Source organism: Musa acuminata, chromosome BXJ2-10 (genome assembly GCF_036884655.1).
Source record: "Musa acuminata AAA Group cultivar baxijiao chromosome BXJ2-10, Cavendish_Baxijiao_AAA, whole genome shotgun sequence".
NCBI lineage: Eukaryota > Viridiplantae > Streptophyta > Magnoliopsida > Zingiberales > Musaceae > Musa > Musa acuminata.
Genome location: NC_088347.1, coordinates 20,209,696 through 20,235,487, shown reverse-complemented (window position 1 = coordinate 20,235,487; position 25,792 = coordinate 20,209,696). Strand labels below are relative to the sequence as shown.

Below are 25,792 nucleotides of genomic sequence, written 5' to 3'. Positions count from 1 at the left end.
CGTACGAACATCATATTTCAGTTTGCGCTTACATTCTGATTTCCATCACAACTACAAACTGCCTTAACATATTCATTTTAACTGCTTCTTACCTAATCACAAGTTAAAGTGATTTACGAATCGGCTTTTTTACTGAAATCGCTTTTACCGTACGAACATCGTATTTCAGTTTGCGCTTACACCCCCCCCTCTTAGTGCTCTTGATCCTAACAAAACCAACTACCCTCTTACAACTCTTTCTCATATTCACAGGTTTAGGAGATAATATTTACAAGTCTCACACCTCTCTTGGAATGATCGCAAAACTTAAGGAAGGGTAGGATACTTAGCACTTTTTCAAGACTTTTAGAACTCAAAATCTCAAGACTTTTGTTCACTTTTTGTGCTCTTTTATGCAGGGAAGAGTAGGGTATTTATAGGCCCTAATGACTTTAAAAATGGAGCAAAAAAGTATCGCATCCTTGGTTTTCGGGATACTGACGGTACCATCGCCATTATTGGGTTGTACCATCGTCTGTTGGACTGACAACTAGCGATACCATCGCCTATCAGTCTGACACTAAGCGGTACCACCACCCAGTTTGACACTAACACTGGGCGATACCACCACTCAATTTAGTGGTACCACCATCTGACATAGTTTGGGAGATTGTATCTATATGGTACTATCGCCAGTTTAGATAATACCACCGCCTAGACAGCTTAGGAGGTCGAGCCTCAAGCAGTGCCACCACTTGTGCTAGCTAAGGGTCACTGAATGGGCCTTCCACTTAGCCTAAAATAGCCCTAACTATGCTCAATTGGCCCCTAATTGAGTTAGTATGGTTACTCCCCAAACTAATTCAAATTGACACTTAATTATGATAATTAAGGCTAAAACAATTCAATATAAGCAATCTCAGTTATTCGGTATGTCAATTGTTCATTCGAACTTTCGATAAACTTCCGACGAACTCTCGACGAGCTTTCGGTGCATCGTTTGAACCTTAAGTGTAATGCTCGATTCATTCGTTCTCGATGCATTATCCGATTCTTCCAGCCCAATGCCCGATTTTTTACTTCGGCCCAACATCTGATTCTTTAATTGTTTTACCTTTTCATGATCTTAATTAGTCCTATATCACTTTTCTCAACACATGGATTAGATCGTAAATCATTTGATTTTATCATCAAAATTTGAGATTCAACAAAACTCAACCGAGACAAAATACCTAATTCACAAGCAATCCAAGAGAGATGTGCTCATCACTAAATCGTAGTTATGAGAACTCCTCATGGACTCCAAGTCTTGAAGAATCATCGGGTCTATGGGAGAGTTTCTTATAAAGAGGACCTGACCTCCTTTGCCCTTTGATGGTTCAAAAATGGAGCACAAACCTTAACCCACTGACGGCTAGAGAATCGAGAAGTATTTGTATAAGAGAGAAGAGACATCTCGACATAAGACAGAAGAGCAAACTAATGCCAAGACGAAGGACTTGAAGACCGACTCGCCTTGTAGAGAACTGAGGTGGGGGGGGGGGGGACTCTCTGAAGGAGACCTTGGGGGCAAGGCTAAGAACTCCTGAGGCTCTGAAGACTTTAGACTTTGAAGTCTCAAATGGAGGAATGAATTTCACCTATGATGGAAGAAGATTTATAGGGAGGAGATCGATCTCTCTCCTCTTGTGATCAAGACAAGTGTCCCTTCGGGGCCAATTCCTAAGAGGCCTACCGCGGCGAGAAGGTCTAAGACCTACCATGATAGAGCAAGAACTCAAAGCCCACCAAGGTGAGAAGATCCAAAGAGGGAACTTGAAATCTACTATGGCAAAAGAAGAATTTGAAGCCCGTAACAGTGAGAAGATTCAAAATCTACCACGATAGAGAGGGTAATTTAAATCTGCCATGATAGAGAGAATTTAAAGCCTGTCACAGTAAAAAGATTCAAAATCTACTACAATAGAGAGAGGACTTAAATCCACCACGATAGAAAGACCCAAAATTCGTCATAGCAGAAGCATAAAGCCATATGTGCCCAAGGTGTATAAGTCGGGAAACCCCACCCACGCCTAGGTAAATCCACTATGACAAAGGCATAGAGCTAGATGTACCCAAGACATGTGAGTTGGGAAACCCAACTCATGCCAAGGTACATCCATCACACTGAAGGCATATGACCAAATATGCCTAAGGCATGTGAGTTAAGAAATCTGACCCACACCAAGGTATATCCATCATGGCGGAGGTGTGGTTGTCAAATATGCTTGAGGCATGTGAGTCAAGAAGCCCGACCCGTGCCAAGATATATCTTATTACAATAGAGGTATGAGGACAAATCTGACTTGTGCCAAGAGAAATTCGCTATGGAGACACAAGGCGAAACTTGCTCAAGACATGTATATTAAGAAATAATACATGTATATTGAGAAATACGGCATGCACCAAGAGAAATCTGCTATAACAAAAACATAAACTTAATGTGCCCAAGATATGTAAATCAGAAAAATCCAACCCACGTATAATGAAATTCACCATGACTGAGGTATATGCCAAGGTGTGCTCGAGACACTTGAGTTGGAAAAACCCAACCTACAAGACAAGATCTCAAATGCTCCTATGAACTAAACAACATGTTTCGAACCCTTTGTTGGGTTGGCAGCCCACAAATTCAGCCCATAGTGGGCTTGGGCAGCCCACAGCTTACCCCCTCTTAACCTAACCCTAATTAACATTAGGGGATGTGGTGGTTACGTTTTGGAGGTAGAAAAAGGCATAAATAGGGCAGCAACTTGGGAGAAAAGAACAGCCACAAGATTCCAAAGAAAAGGAGAAAAATAAGGCAGAAAAGGAAGAGAAAGAAAGGGAAGAAGATAAGGACAATGCAGAGAGGTTGTTCTCAATCATCTAGCAATGTTCTCATCTCAGGTTAGATCAAATCTATAGTAGACTTTTGCTATGATTACTTGGGGAGGTTTTAGATATTATAGGCAGTGACGTGATCCTTGTATCCTAGTTATTCTCTTGTGATTATTGCTAAGGTTTAGGGCAAGAGATTGAGATTTGTATATTCATTATTCTCATAGTGGATTATCTCTAATTTGTCCCATGGTTTTTACCCTTCACATTAAAGGGGTTTTTCACGTATATCTTGATGTTCTATTTGATTGTGGTTTCATTTAATTTTGTTGCGTATTATGGTCTTCTAGTATTTGTTCATATACAAAGATTATTCCTGTTTATATCCCCATCACCCTTCTCATAAAAGACCCAAAGCATGCTTTCAGAGGGGATAATTGATAAGAAATCTACCATTAGCTAACACTTGATCGCCACATGAGTTCTAAGTCATCCTCTACTCATCTACCTACATGGACAAAGATTCAAAGGAAGCAAACACAAGCTTCCTTATCATTTACTATGATAAGGAAGATAATTACCAACTTCATTTTCATCGTAACGAGAGAATCAATTACAAACTTTATTCTCATCCTTATATAGAAATATATTTTGAACAGAGAGAGGATTCTCTTTTTTCAAACAAGAGGAACCATATTTGGAGACCATTTGCTAATTTTGAATTGGAAGGATTAGATTGAGAAATTTTTTTATCTCGATCTTCGTGTAAATGATATAACGTTCACTTTAAAAATATCTTAGACAATCCTATATATATATATATATATATATATATATATATATATATATATATAAATCTAAATTAAAAATAATATTTTTTTAATCAGAATTTATCATGCAGAAATTGAGGTAAATTAAGGTTGCAGCGATCCCCAAATAATTGATTGTCATATCTTTAATTATATAGTAACCGTGTCTTCAAACTCGAGACCTCGGGGCCCCATGGTTATGGCCGCCGCCACCCGGGAAACTTTTCTGGGCGGCCCGACCCATCAACCTGGTGAAGTCATAGTTTCACCAGGACACAACCGTCATTTGTCCAAATGTAGATGTCACGGTTGCGCCACGGTGACGTAACCCCACCCTGAACTCATCAAACTCGGGAGCGGGGAACCAAAACCCATTTCAGATCATTCCTCCGCCATTTTCTCCCTCTTCTTCTCCTCCTCTCTCGTCGAACCCTATCCTTAACCCCTAATCTTCCTCGCCGAAAGTTACCCTCCTTCCTCATTTCTAGTTGAATTCCCCACTAGAATCTGCCATTGGGGACCCTGAATCGTCTTCCCACCGTCTAAAGCAGCGCGCGCCGATGGACCTGAATGGGAGACCTATCACTTCTTGGACAATCGATATGCTTTTCCGGGACTTCCTGGGCAGAAGAGCAGGCTTAATCAAGGCTCTCACCACTGGTCTTTCTTTCCTCTCTGTTTTCTTGGAAGTTTTAGCAGCCCTTGTTGTTCTTGATCCCTTTCCCAGTTCTTGCTGCTTTTCTGTTAACGTGTGTTTTGTTCTCGATGGTGGTGTTGCAGATTTTATTAAGTTCTATGAGCAGTGCGATCCAGGTGAGTCAGCCCTCCATCTCTATGTCTGCTTCTCTTTGCTTAGAACGTTTCCTCCTTGTGCATATCCCTCTACTTATCTTCTATTAGTTCTTGGAGTTTTGGCTGTTGATTGACGTTCGTTAGTCACAAACTCGATACTGTTAAGTTGAAATGGGTAACTTTTTAAGTCAACAGTGTAGGCGCTTCGTGGAGGCATCTGAACACCTGAACTTGTTTAATATTAAGAAGAAAATGCTTGGCATTTTGATTTGATTTAAGGATGTTCTAACTTCTTTCTAGTGGATTTGTGTTTCTAACTTTTGCAGTTTTAAATGGATTTGTTTGTCAGTGTCAAAAACTAAGTGAAGTCCTATGACCTCCAAATAAATCATCTATTATTTATCATAAACAGTACTGAATATGATTCCTGGTAATATGATTATTTTGCAGAAAAACCCTACATGTGTCTTTATGGGTATCCTAATGAGACTTGGGAAGTAAAGGAAGCTCCTGTTGTTCCCCACGAATTTCCTGAACCATCCTTAGGGGTTAACTTCGCCAAAGATGAGATGAAATTGAAGGACTGGATTGCTCATATTGCAATCCATAGCGATATATGGATTTACTCTTATGCCTTCTATATTGCTGCACGTGCTGGCTTTGATGATGAGACCAGGTAAGGTAAATTTGATTTGATTTATGAGTCACCACCTTGTTGTCCTAGCCTGAAGATTTGTGCATCAATTGATCACTAAGATGTTTTCCTCGATTGGAGAAACACAGGCAGATTCTTTTTATTCTGTTCTAACACATCATTTTATCTATTATGATCATCATTTAGATGCTTTTCTCACCCTTAAACTCAGGGATGCATATGATTTTTTGGTGTTTAATATCTCATGTGGGTTTGATGTGGCTGGTGTCCGTGGTTGCTATGGCTATGGATTGGCTTGTGCTTTGTGTCGACCCATAGCGTTTATGATTACTATGTGGCTGTCTGTGTTAACAAATATTACCATGAATAATTTTTATTTTTATTTTATATAAAGAATTATTTTTATTTTTATTTTTATTTTATACTAAAAAGTTTATGTCCTGTGCTTAATGTAAAATGAAGTCTGGTTTGCTTTTGTCTAGAGATATTTCCCAAATAATTAATGTACTTTGTGGTGCACTTTGGACACAACTTCAACAATTCAGCTTTTGGTTAAATGTATTAGAATTTAAGTCTACATATTGCCACCATTTATGTCATGAAATATGAGTTATATTGGTATTTTCTATTGTCATATCTTCATGTCATTTTAAGCATTGTTGGTGTTATTTGTGAAGTTTGTTCCTTTTCCAAATAATGGTAAATAAATAGTTTACTATTTTGCTAATTATTAAATAATTGTAGACTTCTATGAGATGAAACCAACCATATAGAGTTGCATATTGACATTTCGATTTTCAACTCTATCGAATGAATAATGAATTAGATTGTCATTTTTGTTGTGGTGGGAACCTTGGACCTGACTAAGATGAAAGTCTTGTTTTTACATGTCGTTAAGTGTGTCAAAAGACTTCAGCCATGCTTTTATTATTTATTATCAAATGTCTATTTATTTACAGATAATTTATTATATCTAAAATTCTTTGTATTAATATCTAATGCTTAACTTATTGTTGATATTCTGACTACACACACACATATATATATATATATATATATATATATATATATATATATATATATGTGTGTGTGTGTGTGTGTATACGTGTGTATATATATATATATGTGTGTGTATATATGTATATATATATATATATATATATATATATATATGTGTGTGTATATATGTGTATATATATATTTATATATATATATATATGTGTGTGTATATATATGTGTATATATATATACATATATATGTGCATATATATATGTATATATATATGTATGTGTGTGTGTGGAGTGGTTGTACCCATTTCCTTATTTTATGCTAAAACTGAAAATACATAATATAGATTGAAGTTTCCAGGGCTATTGTAATTCATTAACTAGTGATGATTCTTAATGGATTTCATTAACTAGTGATGAGACATCATATAACAACAAAATTATAAGGCTTAACTATTTAGGACCGATTATATGGATTTTTTATCATCATTGAGATATCTATAGTTTCTATTAAAGCCTTTTTATGTCTTCCTCTACCTCTCATCGTACCACTAACATTGATCATTTCATCTTTTTGTACTATCGCATCCAAAGATCTTCTAGGCACATGCTTATATCTTCTTAAATGATTTTTTTTCATCTTATCTTCTATCAAAATGTTACTTAGTTGTTCGCGAATAAAAGTATTTTTTTAATCTTTCTTAGTAACTCTATATATTCGTCTCAACATTCTCATCTTGACAATATAAACTTTTTTGTATATGTTATTTCTTAACTGCCCAACGCTCATATTCATAAAGCATTATTGGTCTCATAATTCTCTTATAAAATTATCCTTTTAATCTCAAAGGTATTCGATGATCACCTAAGACTCCTAATGGCCCTCGTCATTTTAATCATCATGTCTTTACTCTATGAATAATATCTTCATCGATCTCTCTATCTTGTTGAATAATTGATCCAAGATACTTAAGGTTTTTACTTAAAATAATTTTTTGTTCATCTAATTTAACTATATTCTCTTATCTATTTTTAGAATCATTAAAATTATATTTTATATATCTAGTTTTAGTTATAATCTAAAAACTTTAGTTTGTAAGGATTGTTACTATAACTCAAGTTTATAATTAATTTCACTTAGACTCTCATTAAGTAAGATAATATCATCAACAAATAATATATACCAGGGAGGTCTATCATATAAGTGATTAATAAGTTTATCTATTATCAGTGTGAAATGGTAGGGATTTAATGTGCATTCTTGATGTAATCATATGCTAATAGAAAATTCACTAAACACATTCTCTATAGTTTTATCAGTTGTTGCATTATCATACGTATCTTTAATAACATCAATATAATTAATGGATACATCTTTTGTTTTTAAAACTCATCATAATAAATTTTTAGAAATTTTATCATAGGCTCTCTTCTTCGAGTCAATAAAAATCATATGTAAATCTAGTGACTTTAGTGACAAGACATCATATACCTCATAAATCATAAACTATCTGTACTGCTTTGTAGTGCATACCATTGAATGTGTGTTAATTCATGCATTAAGTTTGTGGTGCAACTGATACAGGTCACGGCTTTTCAATATGATAAATAGTAATCCTACTATATATGAGGTTATATTTGGAACTGTGAAGATGCCCATAACCCTTAGTAAGAGCAATGAGGGTGAATCGAACTCCAAAAGTGTGAGTACAATTACCATTAGCTAGAACATCCCATGTATCCTTCTTCCTCGTATATCTTGCAATTTTACTCTTTCCTGCTTTACGTTTCTCAGGGTTCAGGACGACAAAATCTGGGGTTGCCCTTGTCTTTGATAGAAAAGGAAGAGAACGATGAGGATGATGTTGAACTATACACAATGGGAGACGACACTAGCAGTATCATCTGTGGTGCATGTGGAAACAGGTTTGCTTTTAGTGAATACTGGATATTATGCAACATGTGTGTGACATGGTATCATGCACGGTGTGTGAGGACTACACCTGAACAGTATGAACAACTCGAGGAGTATAGGTGCCCAAGATGCTGCTCTCAAAAGAGAGCGAGGACCTAAAATTATCTGGTTGTTTCAGATGATAGCTTAAAATGATCTGCTGATGCATTTTGTTTTCCCTTTTTCTTTTATGCTCGTTGTGTCACATCTTATAAGTACATAGTTTCATCAGTCTCTATGGAGTCTACTCGAATTAGTCTTTACCGTGAGCTATTCATTCCTTCTACTATAGCAGAGTTATCTGAAAATTTTCTCAGCTCCAAGTGCTTTGGGAGGTAGGGAAGGCACCATTATTTCAGCTACACTTTTAGTATTGAGTGGTTTGGAACTATGAAATCATCATGGTCAATTCAACTCCATCTGAATCCGAATTGTTCATCCTTTTTTTGCTGCCTAGTCATGGAATGCTTGGTCCTCTCTTTTCCAAGGATCTTATGTGTTTTTCTTGTCAGGGTTGACAGCCTACCAATATATATATATAGAAACATTTTTAATTATAGATTCTCATACTGAGGTGTGTTTGCAATACTAGAATTAAGAGATTTCTAAGGACTCCGTCTTACCAGATGTAATATTAAAACCGAGGGGGGCAAATCTGCAAATTCGATGCACCTTAGTGTTGAATTTTCGTGGCCACTGCTACGGACTTCTGCTGCGCTCTTTTAGGTATCTGCTCTTGCCTTTATGATCGCAGTCGATGGCTCGAGGGCTCTTAGATGGGCTTCCGTCACTTCCCTCGAGACTTCCTCTCTTCTTCCTTTCGTCCAATTCCCGCGGACCCTTAACCCCCGCGCCACAAGCTTAGCCTTCTCCTCCTCCACCAACGCCGCCGCTGCCGCCACCGCTTCTAACTACATCCATCTCTCCGACGAGCAGCTCATGACGCAGTGCGACATGGATACCTTCAAGGGCCTCCGTCCCACCGGCATCGTCGCCCAGGTCCCGCCCTCCCATTCCAAAGCTCTCACCTTTTGTTTCGATTCCTCTCTCTGAGGCACAACGTTGTGGGATGTAAAAGTTTGAATCTTGCAGGCTGTCGAGGAGCGATCGCAGCACAAGAATTGGGCGATGACTCTGACCCGATTGCGGACTTTGTTGGCTCTCGAAGGTTACGTTTCGAACCTGTTCCGTTAAACTTGTTTATGCCGAAATTGATGTTGCATCGATCTACGAATGAATGGATTCGTCTGCCTTTTGGGGTTTAATAGTTTGTGTGTGTATCTGTAATTATGGAGTTGGCTGCTCAAGGAGCATACCAGCCCGTAGCTGGAAACTTCTCATCATTATTAAAAATAGACTGTTTTCATCTTATTAAGACACAATACTATTCTCAAGACTAGCTGTCTCACGAGTTATCCCAGATTCATGTAGCAAAACACTGGTCACCTGTTATTCATTATTCATATACGTAGCATTCTAGGCTACATTTCATATCTTCATGAGATTCCTTGATTTCATTAGTCACATTAATAATGCAGAAGTTGTTGCTTTCTGTGCATTTGATAGAATAGTTTTTCCCCCAAAATTGCTGATGGATATAGATATGTGACTAAGAACATTAGGCCTTCTATTCTTTGATTCACTAACTGCTTTGGCTGTCGGTGCTTTGGTTTTTTGTTTAAACTGCAACTTAAGTTGTTTTTGTTGAAGTTTCTATCAATTCTCTGCCTTCTTTAGAATGAACATGGATGGTATCTCTGTGTAATCATTCACCATCATCTCACCCTTGATTTTTTTTTTTTTTTGTACATTGCATGCTGCAATTATTATGCTTCACAGCAGTTTGATTGTTTCCCATTGAAGTGATCTTGTTTCATTTGGACATGTTCCCTTCTTTTTTAGGTACTGCACACATCTGATTTATGACATACACATACTAGGCAGGACGGTGATAGACCTGGATGGATACACAACCCCTTCAGAGCTTCTTCAGATGCTACCTGCCAAGTCAACAATTAGGGGTAAAGATGTTGGTCCTCAGATTGGTCCCAACAATCCTAAATTTGCTCTGGTACATGTGAGCCACTTCTTGCAAATGTTATCTGTTACCCATGAGGATATATGTGACATGATTTAAGTTTTGGGATCCTTGTTTTTTTATAATTCTATTCCTTTGACAGGGAATGCAGGCTTTGTTAGACCTAATATTTGCTGTAGAAGGCTCTGTGTCAGAAACAGCAAAAATATTGGGGTGCATTGCTTATGGCTCCTTTTTGTATCCATGTATATCTGCCTAAAGAATTTTTAATACTTTGTGAAACATACCATGGATTATGCTAAGGACCATACTGCAAATGTGAAACCTTAGTACTTCAACTTGATCAAGATTCCTCTTTTCTTCTCTTGTTTCTTGTAGGATTAATAAAATGAATAATTATCTAACTAAAGTATTTTTATTTCTTTGGCCTTCTTTCTTTTCTGAGAGTTCATTAATCAATATCAATGATATGATAGTAAATGCTTGGTGCCATGTGTTTATGTTGATTGTGCAAAAGAATCTGGATATATATAGTTCAGTATGATATTGTTCTATTTTGTTTTATCTTAATAAAGAGATCTTCATCTCTCTGTTCGTAGGCAAACATTTGCAACTGAAATTTGCTTATTGCACTCAATATTAAGCAATAACCTATTTCCATTTTTAGTTATTTTGGAGGAATGATACATGGATTCCTGAACAAAAACTAGATAAAATAGCTCTTTGATCATATTCTTTCTCCCTTTACACGAGAGATTTGGGGAACTTGATCATTTGTTTACCTATTTCAAATCTCATCGCCATCACCTCAAACAATCATCAGCATGCCAGCTGTGAGTGATGAAACAATCGGATTCTATCACATCATTTCTGCCACCATACTAATTCTTCACTTCCTTTTCTCTGTGACATCCTCCTATTGTGGTACTGAGTGGTCAGAAACCATTTCCTTTGTTAGAATAATTTGAATGCAAATGAGAGATGACCAGTAGGGTAAATTATTTTGAAATCATTTTCTCGTTTTGCTTCCGCCTATGTCTGAGTTTGTCCAATGAAATTTCACTCAGAGGAACATTCAGGCCATAGCCTGTTTGATCCTTATCATATTTTTTAACTCGTGTGGCATTATCATTAGGTTTCTGGGCCGGCTAGCAGGTAGCTCTAGGTGACACAAATTTGCTTTATCTGAATGATCTAAACATTGATTTGTTCTTTAACATAGCACTAAGAGCATCAAACTTAAACTTGTACAAAGCCTCAGTGCCTTCTGAATCATGTAGTACAAGCTAAGCACCGGTGCTTTGTCAAGGTTGATACTATCAGATGATTCTCTTAGAGTGGCAGTAAATTGAGCTGAGGACATCCAAGGTAAATTCTTGATACTCCAAATACCATTTTGTGAGTTTAAGTAGACAAGGTTGTTTGGGTAAAACTTTTTTCCATGAAAAGATGTGGCATCTGTGAGATATTAATGAATAAATGTCTTCATAAACATTCTTGTAGGGATGCCTTATTGCAACATACCTACAATTCATGTGCTTGCACTAACAAGAAAATATTTTTTGAATGCCGGAATTTGATTTTCACAATGATGTTAACCTTTAATATTTCTGCATTACATTGTTGAACATCTCCAGACTATTGACTGAGTTGGAAAATACTTCACAATATAAAATATGATAATATCTAGAGTTGTTTGGTAAGTATTATGTATGTTGAACGATTTCCATTTTTTGCTACTAATAACAATAATATGTCAATATTTGCCAAGAAACATGTATTTTCTTTCAAGGTTCTATTGAGGACTTTCCATCATGACACTATGCCAGATTACTCTTGTGGTTTCTTTAGTTTAAGTATGTAATGAAGGACTCAGAGAGGCTAGCACACATATAAGAGATGGAGCTGGATAACATATGTTGCATGAAGCAGATTATGGCAGTTATCTATTTGTTGACAGCATTCATTGATTATCCTTCATAATGATATTCATCAATTGCATAGGGGGTTAGTTGTTTTATCTGCAAATTATGAAGTTTCATGAAATGTTATTAGGACTTAGTTTTTTAGAGGGGAAAATATATGAGATTGCATAATGACTAAATTATGTATGTGGATTTTCCATGGCTACTCTTTGGTTCAAACTATCTTCAAAGCCATCTTATTTCCCCTGGGTTCCTAACCTCCTAGGAGAATGTCACCATTTGCATGCTTTACATTTTTAAATTCACCATGCAACATATTATAGTAGTGATTGAAACTTGAAAGATCATAGGATGAGAAGATTAAAGTGGCATATGGAGAAGAATGGTTTTTTTATAGTATACATAAAACAAGTTGCCGAGTCTTCAACAAGAGCAGAATTGTTTAACTGACTAGTATGGAACTCGCAAGGGAGCACCTGATAATGGTTAATTAAGTTTAGTGGATCTAAATTATTAAAGTTGTCTTCTGTCTACTGGTTAGGCACAATGTTTGCTTAGTGTGGATACAAGTTGAAACCAAGGAGCATGATATTTGGAGTCCTTGACTGTGGCTTATGTTATATCGCACAGACTTGGACCATAATAAATATAATTTAAATGGCATGTATGACTGTGAATCAGCAGAATCCTTCAAGTTGCTCTTGTAAATGTTTTTGTTGCTTATTAAAACTTTAACCCTTGCCAATCCATCCAAAAGCTTAAGAAGATAGATGAGACGCCTTTTTCATTTATATCATTAATACCCCCTCACATGTAGGGCAAAATGGTTGATAAAGCCTAGCATGTTGGTGATGAAGTTAAATTTTGTAGCATTTGTAGATCCAGACAAAGGGACTATTGCTTTATTATCATATTAAATCTTAAGGGTTTACCAATCCATTCAAGCATTAAACTTATAATGCTTGCTAGTCCATCTAAAAGCTTAAGGTGTCAGCTGAGATAGGATCAATTAATTGATGTATTCTTAGTGCTGGCTGGCTATACTGCACCATGCAGTCAATTGACATGACATGGGTGTATGACTGTACTGTGCTTATATGTAAAATTAAGGGCATAGGTGAGCACATGGCTGGCAAATTTGTGCGGTCTATGCTGCTAAAATACTGGCTTCTTGCATGTCACTCGTTGTTTGCAACATCTGATTGACAGTTGAATTTTTCTGGAGTGTATACACGAAGCATTCATCTGAATTTCCTTTTATTAATGAGCCTGGATGATGCATAATAACTTTTCCTAACAAGCATGTCTAGGAGAACTTGATGCCAGTGATTTTGAACAGGTAATCTGAATATGCTGGGAATCGTTCAGGGTGTTTGATTCTATCAAGCGTCTTAAGTGCATATTAATGTGCTTTGCAGCATAAATGCAAAATTTTATTTGTCATCTTTGAGACTGTTATATTGTTCTGCCAGCGACACGAAAGTGCTTATTGGATTATCATTACTTGGACCAACTAGTTGGTTGACTCCCCTTAGAATTGTCAATACTGATGTCATTTCTCCTGGACCTGTTGAATGGGTGCCTATGTATGTGCGCCCCATACATCAGACCTGTGATTTACCGCTTCACACCTGAAATGTTTTTGAGTGATTTGGTCCACCTAATCAATGTTTTCATTTATTTTTTGAGGAGTAATTTAGAATACCTAAACACCATTTCCATTTATTATTTAAATAAAAGCTTTAATTCATAAATGGTAGAACTTCAGTGGTTGTAAATTAACCCAAGTGAAGCTTTGGCTTTAGCATTGTGTATGCTGCATTAGATTAGGTCCAATTATTGGATTTTTCTTCTGACGGTGAATTCTATAAACCACCATGTTGGCTCACATATTTCTTCTGTATGTTGAATATTCTACCATGTTTATTTTAACTGCGTTGGTTCACTCTAGATTGAGAAATGAGTTCATTCTTAATTGAGAAATCAGTTCAAACTAACTTCATGAAGAAAGTTTGAGGCTGACATGCTGTTTTGCAGTTTCCTGATGAAAAGGTTTCTTTATGAAATTGGATCTGCTTATAGAAATACTTGACTGTATCACTTTGGGAGCTCTTAAATTAGGCGGTTTTCTTTGTGAAGTGTGATTTGCTTATAAAGATCATTGACTGTCGTCTGTTTTCTGTTTCATTTTAGGCATATATAGTTTGTGACGCAAGTAAAACAGTGAGAGATTGTAACACTCAAGCATAAATAATTAAGATGCTTCCCTGGTGCATTCTCCAGGTTTCTATTCTTGCCCTAGTTGCAACTGATACACATTACTCTTTTGCAGGGAATGAGGCCCCCCAGGTAATGAAGTCTCTACAGCCTCAAACAAACCATCATTTCACCAGGTTCTACATCACCCTCATCTACCTTCTATCTTGTCTGCTGATCCATGGTTTTTTGGTGGCTGCTCTGCCTCCCCTATCGTGATATCGAACAGAGGGTGGTGCTACAAGACTCCAAATGCCAATTGTCATATTTGTTTGTTGCAGAAGGATTGACATGCCATTTTCTTCTAGGAAGTAATAAACAACAGTATGTTGGATCTCGAAGTTATTCCAGGAGTGAGATGCAGACTCCACATGTGAGGTGGTATTACTTCTGTTACCTTTATTATTAGCTGAACATGTGAACTCAGGAGACGAGGCTATTGTTCTAAACGGGCTCCATCCATGGCTTCATCTACCTTAATCCTCTCGACCTCAAGTCTTAAAGCGCATCGGCATGTACCTGATTTGGTAAACCGGATGGTCGACGATGCAAGATTGATGCGCGACCGCATCCGCGACCGCCCCTCCTCCACTTGACGGTTTACCGTTTCACGACCGTTCCTTCTCGTCTCCATCCCTCCCATCTCGTCTCGTTCCCCATCCGATGGCTCTCCGTCCCCCATCAATCCATCAACGTCCCTCAAAAGTGACATTCTATCCCATCTATAAATAAATCGATTTCCGTCCCTCGCCATCTATCCCTTTCTCGCCGAGATGTCCGGAATTCTCATACGAGGGAAGCTGAGGGCGGTCGCTGCCTCCGCCGCCCGCCACCACCACCAACGCCTCTGCCGCCAGATCTGCTCCCGGCCTCCCTGCGATCTCCTCGGCGCCGCCTCCCCCTCCCTCCGCCGGCAGGTGCGCCGCAGGTCGGGCGCCGGCGGAGGTACCGATGCGACCCACCTTCGCCGGATCCGGGCCGAGGCTAATTGTCCTCGCTGCTCCAAGCACATGGAGGTCCTCTTCGCCACTCAGCCTCCTTCGCCGTCGGCTGCCGCAACCGCAGCCGGAGGCGGCGACGTGCGCCGACGCGGCGGCGGGTACCAGGCTCTCAACCTCTGCCCTAGCTGCCGGTCCTCCTTCTACTTCCTGCCGAATCGGCTCGTGCCGCTGCAAGGTAGCTTTGTCGAGGTAGGGAGAGTGACGGGGGTGGAGGAGGGCGATCGCGATCGAGATGCTGCTGGCGGAGAGGTGCAGACTAGTGACCGGGTTAAAGCCTCGTTTTGGGATATGCTGCGGTCGATGTACGGTGGGGATCCTCCAGAGAATTGGCCACCAATGCCGGGCCTTCCAGTGCCGCCGTCGCCTCCGGGTGGGAATGAACTAGCGGTCCACAAACCACCAGGACCGCCGTCCCAAGCTCATCTGGAATTAGCACGAGCAAAGAGGCATGGAAGGAGTAGCAGAGGTGCAGGATCTGCTGGTGGTGGTGGAGAAAGTAAGAAGGAGGCATGGGGCGGGTCCAATCTAGGGAAGGATCTGCCGACTCCCAAGGAGATATGTAAGGCACTCGATAAGTTTGTAATTGGGCAGGACCGTGCCAAAAAGGTAGCCCTTTTTCTTGATTTATAGCCTAATCATGAGACTTTACATTTTTTTTGTTTTACAAATTATATATTCGATGATTTTTTTTATGGTTATATATTTTAGCTTATTTGATTTTGAAGCCTCTTAAAGTCAAATGCAGGTGCTAGCTGTGGCTGTCTACAACCACTATAAAAGAATCTCTCACTCATCTACAAAGAAAGGGTTAGTCAAAATCTAACCTTAATATTTCACAATGGTGTATGTTCTTTATTTTTCTTCTGTAGGCACTATTCATTGGCATGAAAACTATGTAACACTTTCAGTGGATATCCTGAACTGAATGCATTGTTTCCATGTTTCAGTTCTGGGGTTGATTCAGATACTGTTAAGGCAGAAAAAGATGAATATGATGATGTTGAGCTAGAAAAAAGCAATGTACTGTTGATGGGCCCAACTGGCTCAGGTAAAATAACATCTTTCTGGGTCTTAATAGAGTTTGCATTTGGCAGGGACTATATGAAGTCATCTATCACATCCCAATTCTGATTTTCATAATGTCTTAATGCAGGGAAAACTTTACTAGCAAAAACATTGGCCCGGTTTGTTAATGTACCATTTGTTATTGCTGATGCAACAACATTAACACAGGTAGGTACATTGCTTTAACTTACTGTTACAGCAGAGTATTTAGCTTTTCCCTCACTTGGTATTCGTTTCTGATTTTTAAATGGGATCTATTTTTTAAGTTCAGTATCTTTGTTCTGTTCTGACAACTTATGAAATTTAATTGACTTGCAAAATGCAACTGTACAAAAAGAAACTGAAATCGAGTTTTCTTACACATTTACTTGCAGTCATTCTTTCTGTACATCATATTGTAAGCAAATTGCAACACTTCCATCCTGTCGCACCCTAAGAGTTATGAGCCATCTTTTGCTTGGAATGACCTTTTTTTAACAAACATCAGAGATATATTCGAAACAAGTAAATTGATGAAACTATATCCTAAAAATCTTGGATTCAAGTTTCTGCTATGCTGTTTGGTTCACCTATTTCGACTTCTCAGTGGCTTCAGATGAATTAATCCGAATTCGACTTCTCAGTGGCTTCAGATGAATTAATCCGAATCACACAAGAATAGTGCAATACTGGCTTACCTTTGTGGCCAGTGGCTGTCTTTTTTATCTTTACTTTTTCAACTTTGAAGTTGGGCTATAATTCATATGGACATTAGTTTAATTTCATTTACTAGCTCTAGCAGGCTTTAATTTTGAGGTTCATTTTATACTTAATAACTTTGTACTTTACTGAATAAAAACATGCATAAATCACCCAGCCCTGTTCACAAGACATGGATATACTCTACTAGAAACTGAAGGTGGTTAAATGTCCTGCAGGCAGGTTATGTTGGAGAAGACGTTGAATCAATATTGTACAAGTTACTAGCGGTATGATTTTGGATTATTTATGCACAAGTATTTTATCAAGTTGCCTGATTTTAACATTTTTGTCATCTGTTCTCTCTAACGGTGTTATATTTATCCATGATGCTTATTGTTTTTCTTTTTGCATTTAACATTCTTGCATGAACAAATTTGTATCACTTAGACAATCATGCAATTGGTAGCTGGTGGTGATAAGAAGAATATGCACAAGTTTTATTAAAAAACCAAATTTAGTATTTTCCTTATCAAGTTTTCAGCAACTCTTTGAATGGTTTGCAGGGTTATTACTGTGCCGCTCTCTAATTTGCATAATGTGAATACTAGTTTCTTTTTTTCATATATTTTGACATTCCTTGTCTGACATTATATGTTTAGGATCGTGATTTTACCTGATCGTTTAATGAACATGAGTAGGAAAGACGTCACAATTTGCTAATAAATTCTTTCTTCAATTATACTAGTAGATATTTTGGTAGGGCTTGGAGATGCTAGAAGATCAGGGAAGATTGCCCCTATATATATGGGACACAATGAAAACCTCATGCTAACAAGAGGAGGAAATTAAAATAGAAGAGTTTATATAAATCCTGATTGTGTCAGTCAGTACCAATTAGATGGAAGCGTGGTTTGTTAGCCCACTGGTTTTCTGTCTTGCAGTTCCCTCTGAAGCCTTATTTTGTTTGTTTTCCCACTAAAGAGAAACAGTTAATATATATGTCTTTAGTGATATTTGCCTTTCCATGGTACAGCTAAAAGCACCAGATTTGTATATCAAGAAAAGTTCCCTCTAAGCACAACATTGCTCTCAGTTCTTTTTTCATTTGCTCATTTCTCTCACCATACATAGATACATATAAGCCTGCCACTGATACTTGTATACTTCTTCCTGAGCTTGCATTTGATAACTAATGCATCGTCCCCTAGAATTGAATGTTCACACTGTCATTATGTAATTTTAAGATTGAAATAATTCTTTAGATGTGGTTTGAGTATTTAACTGCCTTTTTCCTGTCTTATTCTCATTATGATGCTGTGCTCTTCTTTATTAGCTTATGCTCAAATGTTTATCTTTCCGTTTTTTTTCTTATGTCTAGGCAGCAGATTTTAATGTGCAAGCAGCTCAACAAGGCATTGTCTACATTGATGAAGTTGATAAAATTGCTAAAAAGGTTTATTGTCATCAAGATTATTAGTTAGTCATAGGTGAATTTTGGTAGGATAGATATTTATCAACAAGATCGTATTGCAGGCTGAGAGTCTAAATGTTAGCAGAGATGTATCTGGAGAAGGTGTTCAGCAGGCATTACTGAAAATGCTAGAAGGAACTGTAAGTCACAGTTACTCATGATCGTTTCAGTTCCATCTTTGTTTTCTTTCAGTCCAAAGAAGGTGATCTAGACATATTAAAAGAACTATAGATCCCCATCCCCAGATTCCATAGTTGGCAAGGGAAAACCTAAACCTTACAGAGCCCTTCCAGATGCAAATCCAGCTAATATGGCCTCTTACATTATCTTGTGCGGAGCCAGATCTGTACCATTTATTCTTCATAGATTCTTACGGAAGTCCAGAGAGAGGGAAAATCATCATTCATTTATTACAGAAGGACTTTCCCAATCCCAAGGAATCTAGCACGATGATGACTAGCAGGTAGGAACCTATCTAAAGCTCGATGACTAGCAAGTAGGAACCTATCGAAAGCTCTTTAAAGGAAGGGCGTATGCTCTGAGGTATCTTCAAAAGATGAAAAGGCATCCTGTCCTCTAGTCTGCCCAAGAGCCGGCTTTTCCAGAAATAGGAGACTATGACCGTTTCACCCACCAGATAAACAGGTGAGTCAATTAGGATCTAGTGCAACGAGAAGCAGAGGAAGACCTACAAGTACTTTAAAAAAAAATTTCATGGCTCTGACTACAAATATTATAGAGCTTCATGGTGGGAATAGATCCATGTAGTCAACCCCAAACATTTTGAGAGCAAAATATGAGTGTTCTTGCTTTGTAGACTAATTTTGACAACTAGTGGGTGAGATGACCTTCCTTTCAGGTTGCTAGTATTACTTTATTTTCCAGCCGTCAAATGCATTAAGTAGATGGAAGGATTTCTACTTTCATGAGCATAATCTATTCCATTTTTCCATATCATAAATTTTATAATTGCATGAAATTTTCCTATTAGAACATTTTCGTTTTAGTATAGAACTTGGTAGCAGAGATTTAGAACTGTTTTTGTTTATGGCAATTAATATAGCACATGGCAACTGGTTATGCCAGTACACATCAAAGCAGAGAACTATCATTTTCTTATTCAAAATAAAGTTACAGGATAAATATGATTGACATTTCACTCGTTACTTAAACATGAATTTTCCAGATAAACCTGTTTATAACAAAAAGGAGAATAAAATTTTGGATGTTAACCTTTGAATGGGTGACATCATGTTGTGTATGTTAAGACTTAAGACATCTGATTTTCCATTTTCCAATATGATCTTTTTTTCTTTTCCATTTTCCTATATGATTTTTTTTCTTTTCATGAATTCTTTTAAAGCATTGATGTGTGAAGCTGAGAGTTTTGACCAAAATGTATTCCAGAACCAAAACTTTAAAACTCCCATTATTAGTTTGATGGGCTGTACATGGTCTATTCATTTTATCTTTCTATGTGATAAGTTGTTCACGTGTTGAATGAGCCCTTCTCTTCTCAGGATGCTTTGAATTCAATAGAAGTACAATTTCTTTCATGTTATTAGTGATGAAGTTACTTCATACTAAGTGAGAATCTTTTCTTGATTTTTTAATTGAGTGTAATCCACCATTCAGATGGTCAGTGTTCCTGAGAAAGGAGCTCGGAAGCAATCTCGTGGTGAAACCATACAGGTAATTTGATGACATTTTTCTGAAAGAAGCTTGCACTACTTTTTAAGATACTGTCTAATGTTGTGAATTGAAGCCTGCAAATATACTTCTTAGTTGAAGATTCTATTTTTACTGATGAGAAATCCATGATCCATAATGCAATGTTTTCCCTTTTTAAATGCGTGCATTTATTATGAGGACAAAATACAGATTTGTTTGTGTTTCTCCTTTTCATTTTTCAGAGGTGTTAGTGATGCGTGGGTAAGTGAAAAGTTCATCTTTAAGTAAATAAGCTGACAACTAGTTGAACAAATAATTATTTGTTAAGAGTCCATTTTGAGATTAGCTTGTCTCCAAGTAAATAATCTGACAGCTGTTTGAACAAATAACTATTTGTTTAAGAGTCCAATTTCGGATTACTGCTGGAATTTTTTAAAATTTTCAAGTACATTATTATTGAACTGAGATTGGGTGCATGTTCCTGATGCATTATGTTCTGGAGTCCAGATTCAACTCCTTATAGATTGGTTGTTTTCCATGCACAATCATTCTGCTTCTTCCTACGTCCCTCTATTCTCACACTCTTCTATTCTTCTACGCATGCTCTTGTTTCTCAGTAATTTTTGTTATCCACTGCAGTAGAACTCTCTGATCCTTATTTAGTTGGTGATCTATTCTTTTACTGCTCTTTCTTGATTTATATAGACATGTAATTTATGTAACTGATCTTTTCCTTTTCCATTAAATAGTCATGGTCATAGTTCTCACTGATTTTCTTTTGCCACACAAGAATTATATTTTTCTCCCTACAGCATGAGAACTTGCAAGAACAAAGAAATATGCAATCTGATTTAAAAATTTTGAAGCAGCCAAAGAATTGTTTAATTTTGTCAAATACTTTCGAAGAGATTCCTGGCAGCTCTATGAACACTCTACCTCTTGGTTGACCAAATTCATCAACTATTGTCTCTGTTTTGCTTTGAAAAACAGGACAAGTAGTTAATTTTCAGATTTGTAAAACAAGAATAAAATATTTTTAAACTAGCTAGAAAGGGAGGGGAATTTAAATGCACCCTTTAGTTGGATTGTTTTAATTTGGGGTTATTCAGATTTTACCTCTTTTGACTGGGTCAATTGAACCCTTTGTGACTTAAGATAAACAGGATAAACCTGTAACCACCATTATACCCATTCTTAACATAAACAAATACAGCCTGAAAGATTAAAGAAAAAAGGGTGTATAAGGGACTCCATCAACTGAGCTTTTATGCACAATAGGTTGATGATTCATTTTTTTTAACATATACTTGGCCTTCTACTGGTTAACATTGCTTTAACCACATGTTTGCAATGACCTGCAGATAAATACTAAAGATATTCTTTTTATATGTGGTGGTGCTTTTGTTGATTTGGAAAAGACTATTTCAGAAAGGTAATGCGATGGATTTCCTGATCTTAAATACTTGCAGCAGTCTTCCCTGAATACTCTTGCTTATCATGGAGTATGAGGATGGCCTGATTTTTCAATATGCAACAGACGACAAGATTCATCAATAGGATTTGGTGCACCTGTACGTGCAAACCTGAGAACTGGTGGGACCACCAATTCTGCTGTAACATCTACCTTGATGGAATCGGTGGGCTCTCAGATAACTTACATCTTGGGAAATCTTTTCATCATTTGCTTAGTAATTGTTAATGCACAAGATGAATTTATATAACTTCTTTCAAAGGTTGAAAGTGGTGATCTTGTAGCATACGGTCTCATCCCAGAATTCATTGGGCGCTTTCCAGTTCTGGTTAGTTTGTCATCTCTAAATGAAGATCAACTTGTTCAGGTAACATAATTCAACTATTTTTCTATCTTATTGTTTTTCTCTTTTATCTGATGTGCTGAACTCATTTTTTTAAACATTCATGTTGGTTCAATATCTCATTTACACTGCTCTAGCTGCTGTTTAAGTGACCAATAAAAGATCGTTTGTAGTATACCAAAAATTTATTATGTGATTTGTGTTTGGAGCAGTAGAATCAGCTGAATTGGGTTCTTCTTTCTGGAAATTGATTGAATCATGTATGTAATCAGTTTTCAGAAACACGTTTTCAATTTTCCCATACTTGTTGACGTCTGAATGTGAAAGCTTTTGGTTGAAGTACTCTATTTTTGTGTCTCTTGATAATCATTGAGGAAATTAACATATACAGTGCCAACTTCAGGTCCTAACAGAGCCAAAGAATGCCCTTGGAAAACAATACAAGAAAACATTTAGTCTGAACGACGTAAGCTAGTGGCTTATCATACTATATTCTTCCAGACATGGTTGCTTCTTGTATTCTTTCTCATCATATTAACTTCCAGGTAAAGCTGCATTTTACTGACGCTGCTCTTAGGCTGATTGCAAGAAAAGCAATGGTTAAAAATACAGGTGCTCGAGGTTTAAGAGCTATTCTAGAAAGTACTCTTACTGAAGCAATGTATGAGGTAAGATTACAGTTATCTGTTATGTTTGTTAAATAGGATGAAAGTGTTGCCTGTGAAATACACCAAGTGGATCTTCTAGCCAACCAATTACCTCTAATATGCTTCTAAGAGAGAAAAATGTATGTAATCTTTAATTATAGAACATATGTACAATAGGGAAATTGTTGCATTCTGGAATTTTGAATCAAACATGTGCCACCACGGCCTGAAAGAATGTGTAGAGCAGTTCCTATTTTGCAGCTGTTTGAAGAACACAGCATCTACATCTGTCAAGACTTGTGGTTGCATTCGTCCGTGTCTTTGAGCCCGATTAACCTAGAGTCAAAAAGGTTCTGAGTGCATCATGACTACATTTATTAAGCTAGCTCAGCTTCAACATAAACCTGGAACCAGTTATTTGATTTACTTTGTTGCTTTTTCTGGATGTTATAGAGTTGTTCGCTAGCTACGTGAGTCCAATTCAGGTACTACCCTGGGTATCACTAAAGAACGGACCATACCCAAGCCTGAAAGGATGTGGAATTTGGACAAATTCAGAGTTCCATAATCAGATTATTAGATTTACTTCTGGATTGAAAATGAGAGTCCAGCATGGCTATATATGATGGCCTGATCTAAACTTTCTCAAATTCATTTTGTTGCTCTGTTGTCTTCTCTGTCAACTCTTTTGGAGTGTCAATCTAAATACAGGACCAAGACTAGACCTAGGTCAAGTTTCTAAATCTTCTGTAGACATAATGGTGGGGGATTCTATTCACATGATTCTGGTTTTGCATTCGTTCTCCTGCCCTTAAAAGCAAACCAGAAATCAAGTTGAAAGAGAGAGAGAGAGAGAGAGAGAGAGAGAGAGAGAGAGAGATTATCCATATAATCATATATACGTTATATCTGGTTCCGACATTTAAGCTCGCAGGGCCTCTTTTCCTATTTTTAACTATTTGTTTAATGTGCTTGGTTTCAGATTCCAGATGTGAAGACTGGAAATGATCGAGTAGATGCAATTGTCGTGGATGAAGATGCCATTGGCTCCCTTGACAAATCAGGGTGTGGAGCTAAAATTCTTCGAGGAAATGGTGCGTTGGAGGGCTACCTCGCCAGAAACAAGGTGAATCATACATCACTTTTGAAGTCATTAATGGATAGCTTTAAGCAAGGAAGTTTTAGGCTGGGCCTCACACTAATTAGCTGCAAAACAAAACCACCTTTACCAAGAATTTGTGGTTTATTAAGATATTCATTTGTCATCAATCTGGTCATAACCTATAGTGGTATGTCTTTCAAAGTGTCAGTGCTCATGATACAGCTAAAAAGTCACTTGCTCTAGCTATGAAGCTTCTTCAGCCAGATGATACCTGTTGGCTGCTAGATGTTAGCGTGAGTCTTATCTAAAAATGTCAGGGTAGGACAGTTGATAAAGCATCCGCAGCATCTGGTTACAATGTTCATATTAATAGTGACTCGATCACATAGATGATATATTATACGGACAGTACACATAGTGGTGGCACCAAATATACTTGCGAGCCTATTTCATAGGAACACGCTAACATGTGAATTCCATCTGCAGGAAAACAATGGTCAGTCGGAGAATGAAGTGGAAGGAGAATCTGAGCTTTCATCCGTAGTTGTCAGCTTATAGTTTCTTCCTGACCGGCTAATACTAATTGGTTAAAACAAACACACCACTGCAGCTGAAAATATTCTTCTAAAGCAGATTTGCTAAGAAATCGAAATCATAGTTCTTAACCTGCCAAGTCTTTTTTGCTGTCAGCAGGCATAATACGATAATCACACTCATAAAGGCCACGAGATGGAGAGTCCCAGCTAGCAAACCGATGTGTTAGTATCTCAATTCTTTTTACTATCTTATCTGTATTGTAATTTATCATTGTTGTAAGCAAGCATCGCTTTTTCCATTGAAAATTGCCTCCTTCTAACCTTACGATGCATGTATTATTTACTACGCCAATTTTTTTCTGCAAGCAAGCGTTGCATTCTTCCATGAGTTGATATTGCAAGCTATCGTTGCACTCTAAGCAAACGATGCATGTAATATTGCTAAGTTGAAGCTAACTGACTATTCGAAAACACCACCACTTCTTCAGGTTTATCCTTGAAGAAGTATTTTACTTGCCTCCGAAAGTTGGAAGTATGTGAATCCTGCTGAGGTAACAAATGCACCAATATTTGCTTCTATATGCAACAGAGATGTTTCCCCCTCACAGTAGTATCTGAAAGATAGATTGCTTCTTTATGCAACAATGATAGATACGCAGTGCCTCGTGACTCATTTAACTCTTGCTTCTATTTTATGGATGGATTGGAAAACACATTTAAGATGTGCAGTAAAAGCTCAATCCATATTTCGATGCGTTCGAATCACATATAACCTAAATGTTGCATTCGAATCACATCTACCATAAATGTTGCATCGGAAATGATAGCATTATCATTTTAATATTTACGAGATCCTAATATAAATTTTTTTTTTAAATTTTAAAATATCCTATGATATTATTTAAAATTATAAGATTATCAAAATTAATTTAATAAAAAATCAACATGAATTGTTTTATATTTATTTATGAGATTAGATTGCATGCATTCATTAATTTGTTTTATTTATTTACTTCTTGATTTAAATTAAATGAATATTTAAAATATTACAAAAATTCATTGAACTTTTTGAAAGACAATTTTCATCTTCATCTGTTGCTTACCAAATAAACGTAATCACATTTCCCAAACACAACCTATGTCATAATAGTATACGATTTTAACCTGTGTAGGAGTCTCAAACAAAACCATGAAGTGTTTCATTTAATTGTTTCATCTTCCCATCCGTAGGAGTCTCAAATCAAACCATGAAGTGTTTGGTTCAGTTGTTTCATCTTCCTCTGTAGGAGTCTCAAACAAAACCATGACAACCAATACTGCTCCTAAGGTAACAATTAAGCACCTAAAAACATGTTTCCCTGCATCAAATTTAATCTTATCATAAGAAGCTTCCTTTCCCTGCTAATAAAAGAAACCTGAAACTAGTACATCCAGTCTTAAAAGCATTAAAAAGATACATGATCTAAGAATAGATAAAACCCTTAAACCCACAGGCATAGCATATAAAATGAAAATTACTATCTTTGACA

At 37.1% G+C, this 25,792-nt stretch overlaps 3 protein-coding genes across 12 annotated transcripts; all 3 read left to right on the top strand.

Annotated features, from left to right (window-relative positions):
* Positions 1 to 4,044: 4,044 nt before the first annotated feature.
* Positions 4,045 to 8,319, top strand: LOC135624419 (PHD finger protein ALFIN-LIKE 6-like). Its single transcript, XM_065128012.1, has 5 exons — positions 4,045 to 4,307; positions 4,428 to 4,460; positions 4,890 to 5,115; positions 7,688 to 7,805; positions 7,898 to 8,319. Exons 1-5 carry the CDS (start codon positions 4,208 to 4,210, stop codon positions 8,174 to 8,176), a joined length of 756 nt encoding a protein of 251 aa, XP_064984084.1. The 5' UTR covers positions 4,045 to 4,207; the 3' UTR covers positions 8,177 to 8,319.
* Positions 8,320 to 8,800: 481 nt separating this feature from the next.
* LOC135626036 (uncharacterized) lies at positions 8,801 to 10,353 on the top strand. The gene is made up of 4 exons (XM_065131226.1): positions 8,801 to 9,055; positions 9,149 to 9,224; positions 9,997 to 10,127; positions 10,237 to 10,353. The coding sequence occupies exons 1-4, from the start codon at positions 8,801 to 8,803 to the stop codon at positions 10,351 to 10,353; spliced, it is 579 nt and encodes a 192-aa protein (XP_064987298.1).
* Positions 8,992 to 24,588, top strand: LOC135581719 (CLP protease regulatory subunit CLPX1, mitochondrial-like). Of its 10 annotated transcripts, none has more exons than XM_065128007.1 (19): positions 8,993 to 9,055; positions 9,149 to 9,224; positions 9,959 to 10,077; positions 14,352 to 14,412; positions 14,557 to 15,882; positions 16,022 to 16,083; positions 16,224 to 16,324; positions 16,430 to 16,509; positions 17,259 to 17,309; positions 18,401 to 18,475; positions 18,556 to 18,633; positions 20,129 to 20,185; positions 21,526 to 21,596; positions 21,702 to 21,801; positions 21,898 to 22,002; positions 22,382 to 22,444; positions 22,524 to 22,646; positions 23,608 to 23,751; positions 24,214 to 24,588. In XM_065128007.1, the coding sequence occupies exons 5-19, from the start codon at positions 15,049 to 15,051 to the stop codon at positions 24,283 to 24,285; spliced, it is 2,016 nt and encodes a 671-aa protein (XP_064984079.1). In that variant the 5' UTR covers positions 8,993 to 9,055; positions 9,149 to 9,224; positions 9,959 to 10,077; positions 14,352 to 14,412; positions 14,557 to 15,048; the 3' UTR covers positions 24,286 to 24,588. The 10 variants fall into 10 exon arrangements, with proteins under 10 accessions (XP_064984081.1, XP_064984080.1, XP_064984079.1 ...); XM_065128004.1 differs by having other exon boundaries at positions 9,959 to 10,127; XM_065128006.1 differs by having other exon boundaries at positions 9,959 to 10,133.
* Positions 24,589 to 25,792: the final 1,204 nt, after the last annotated feature.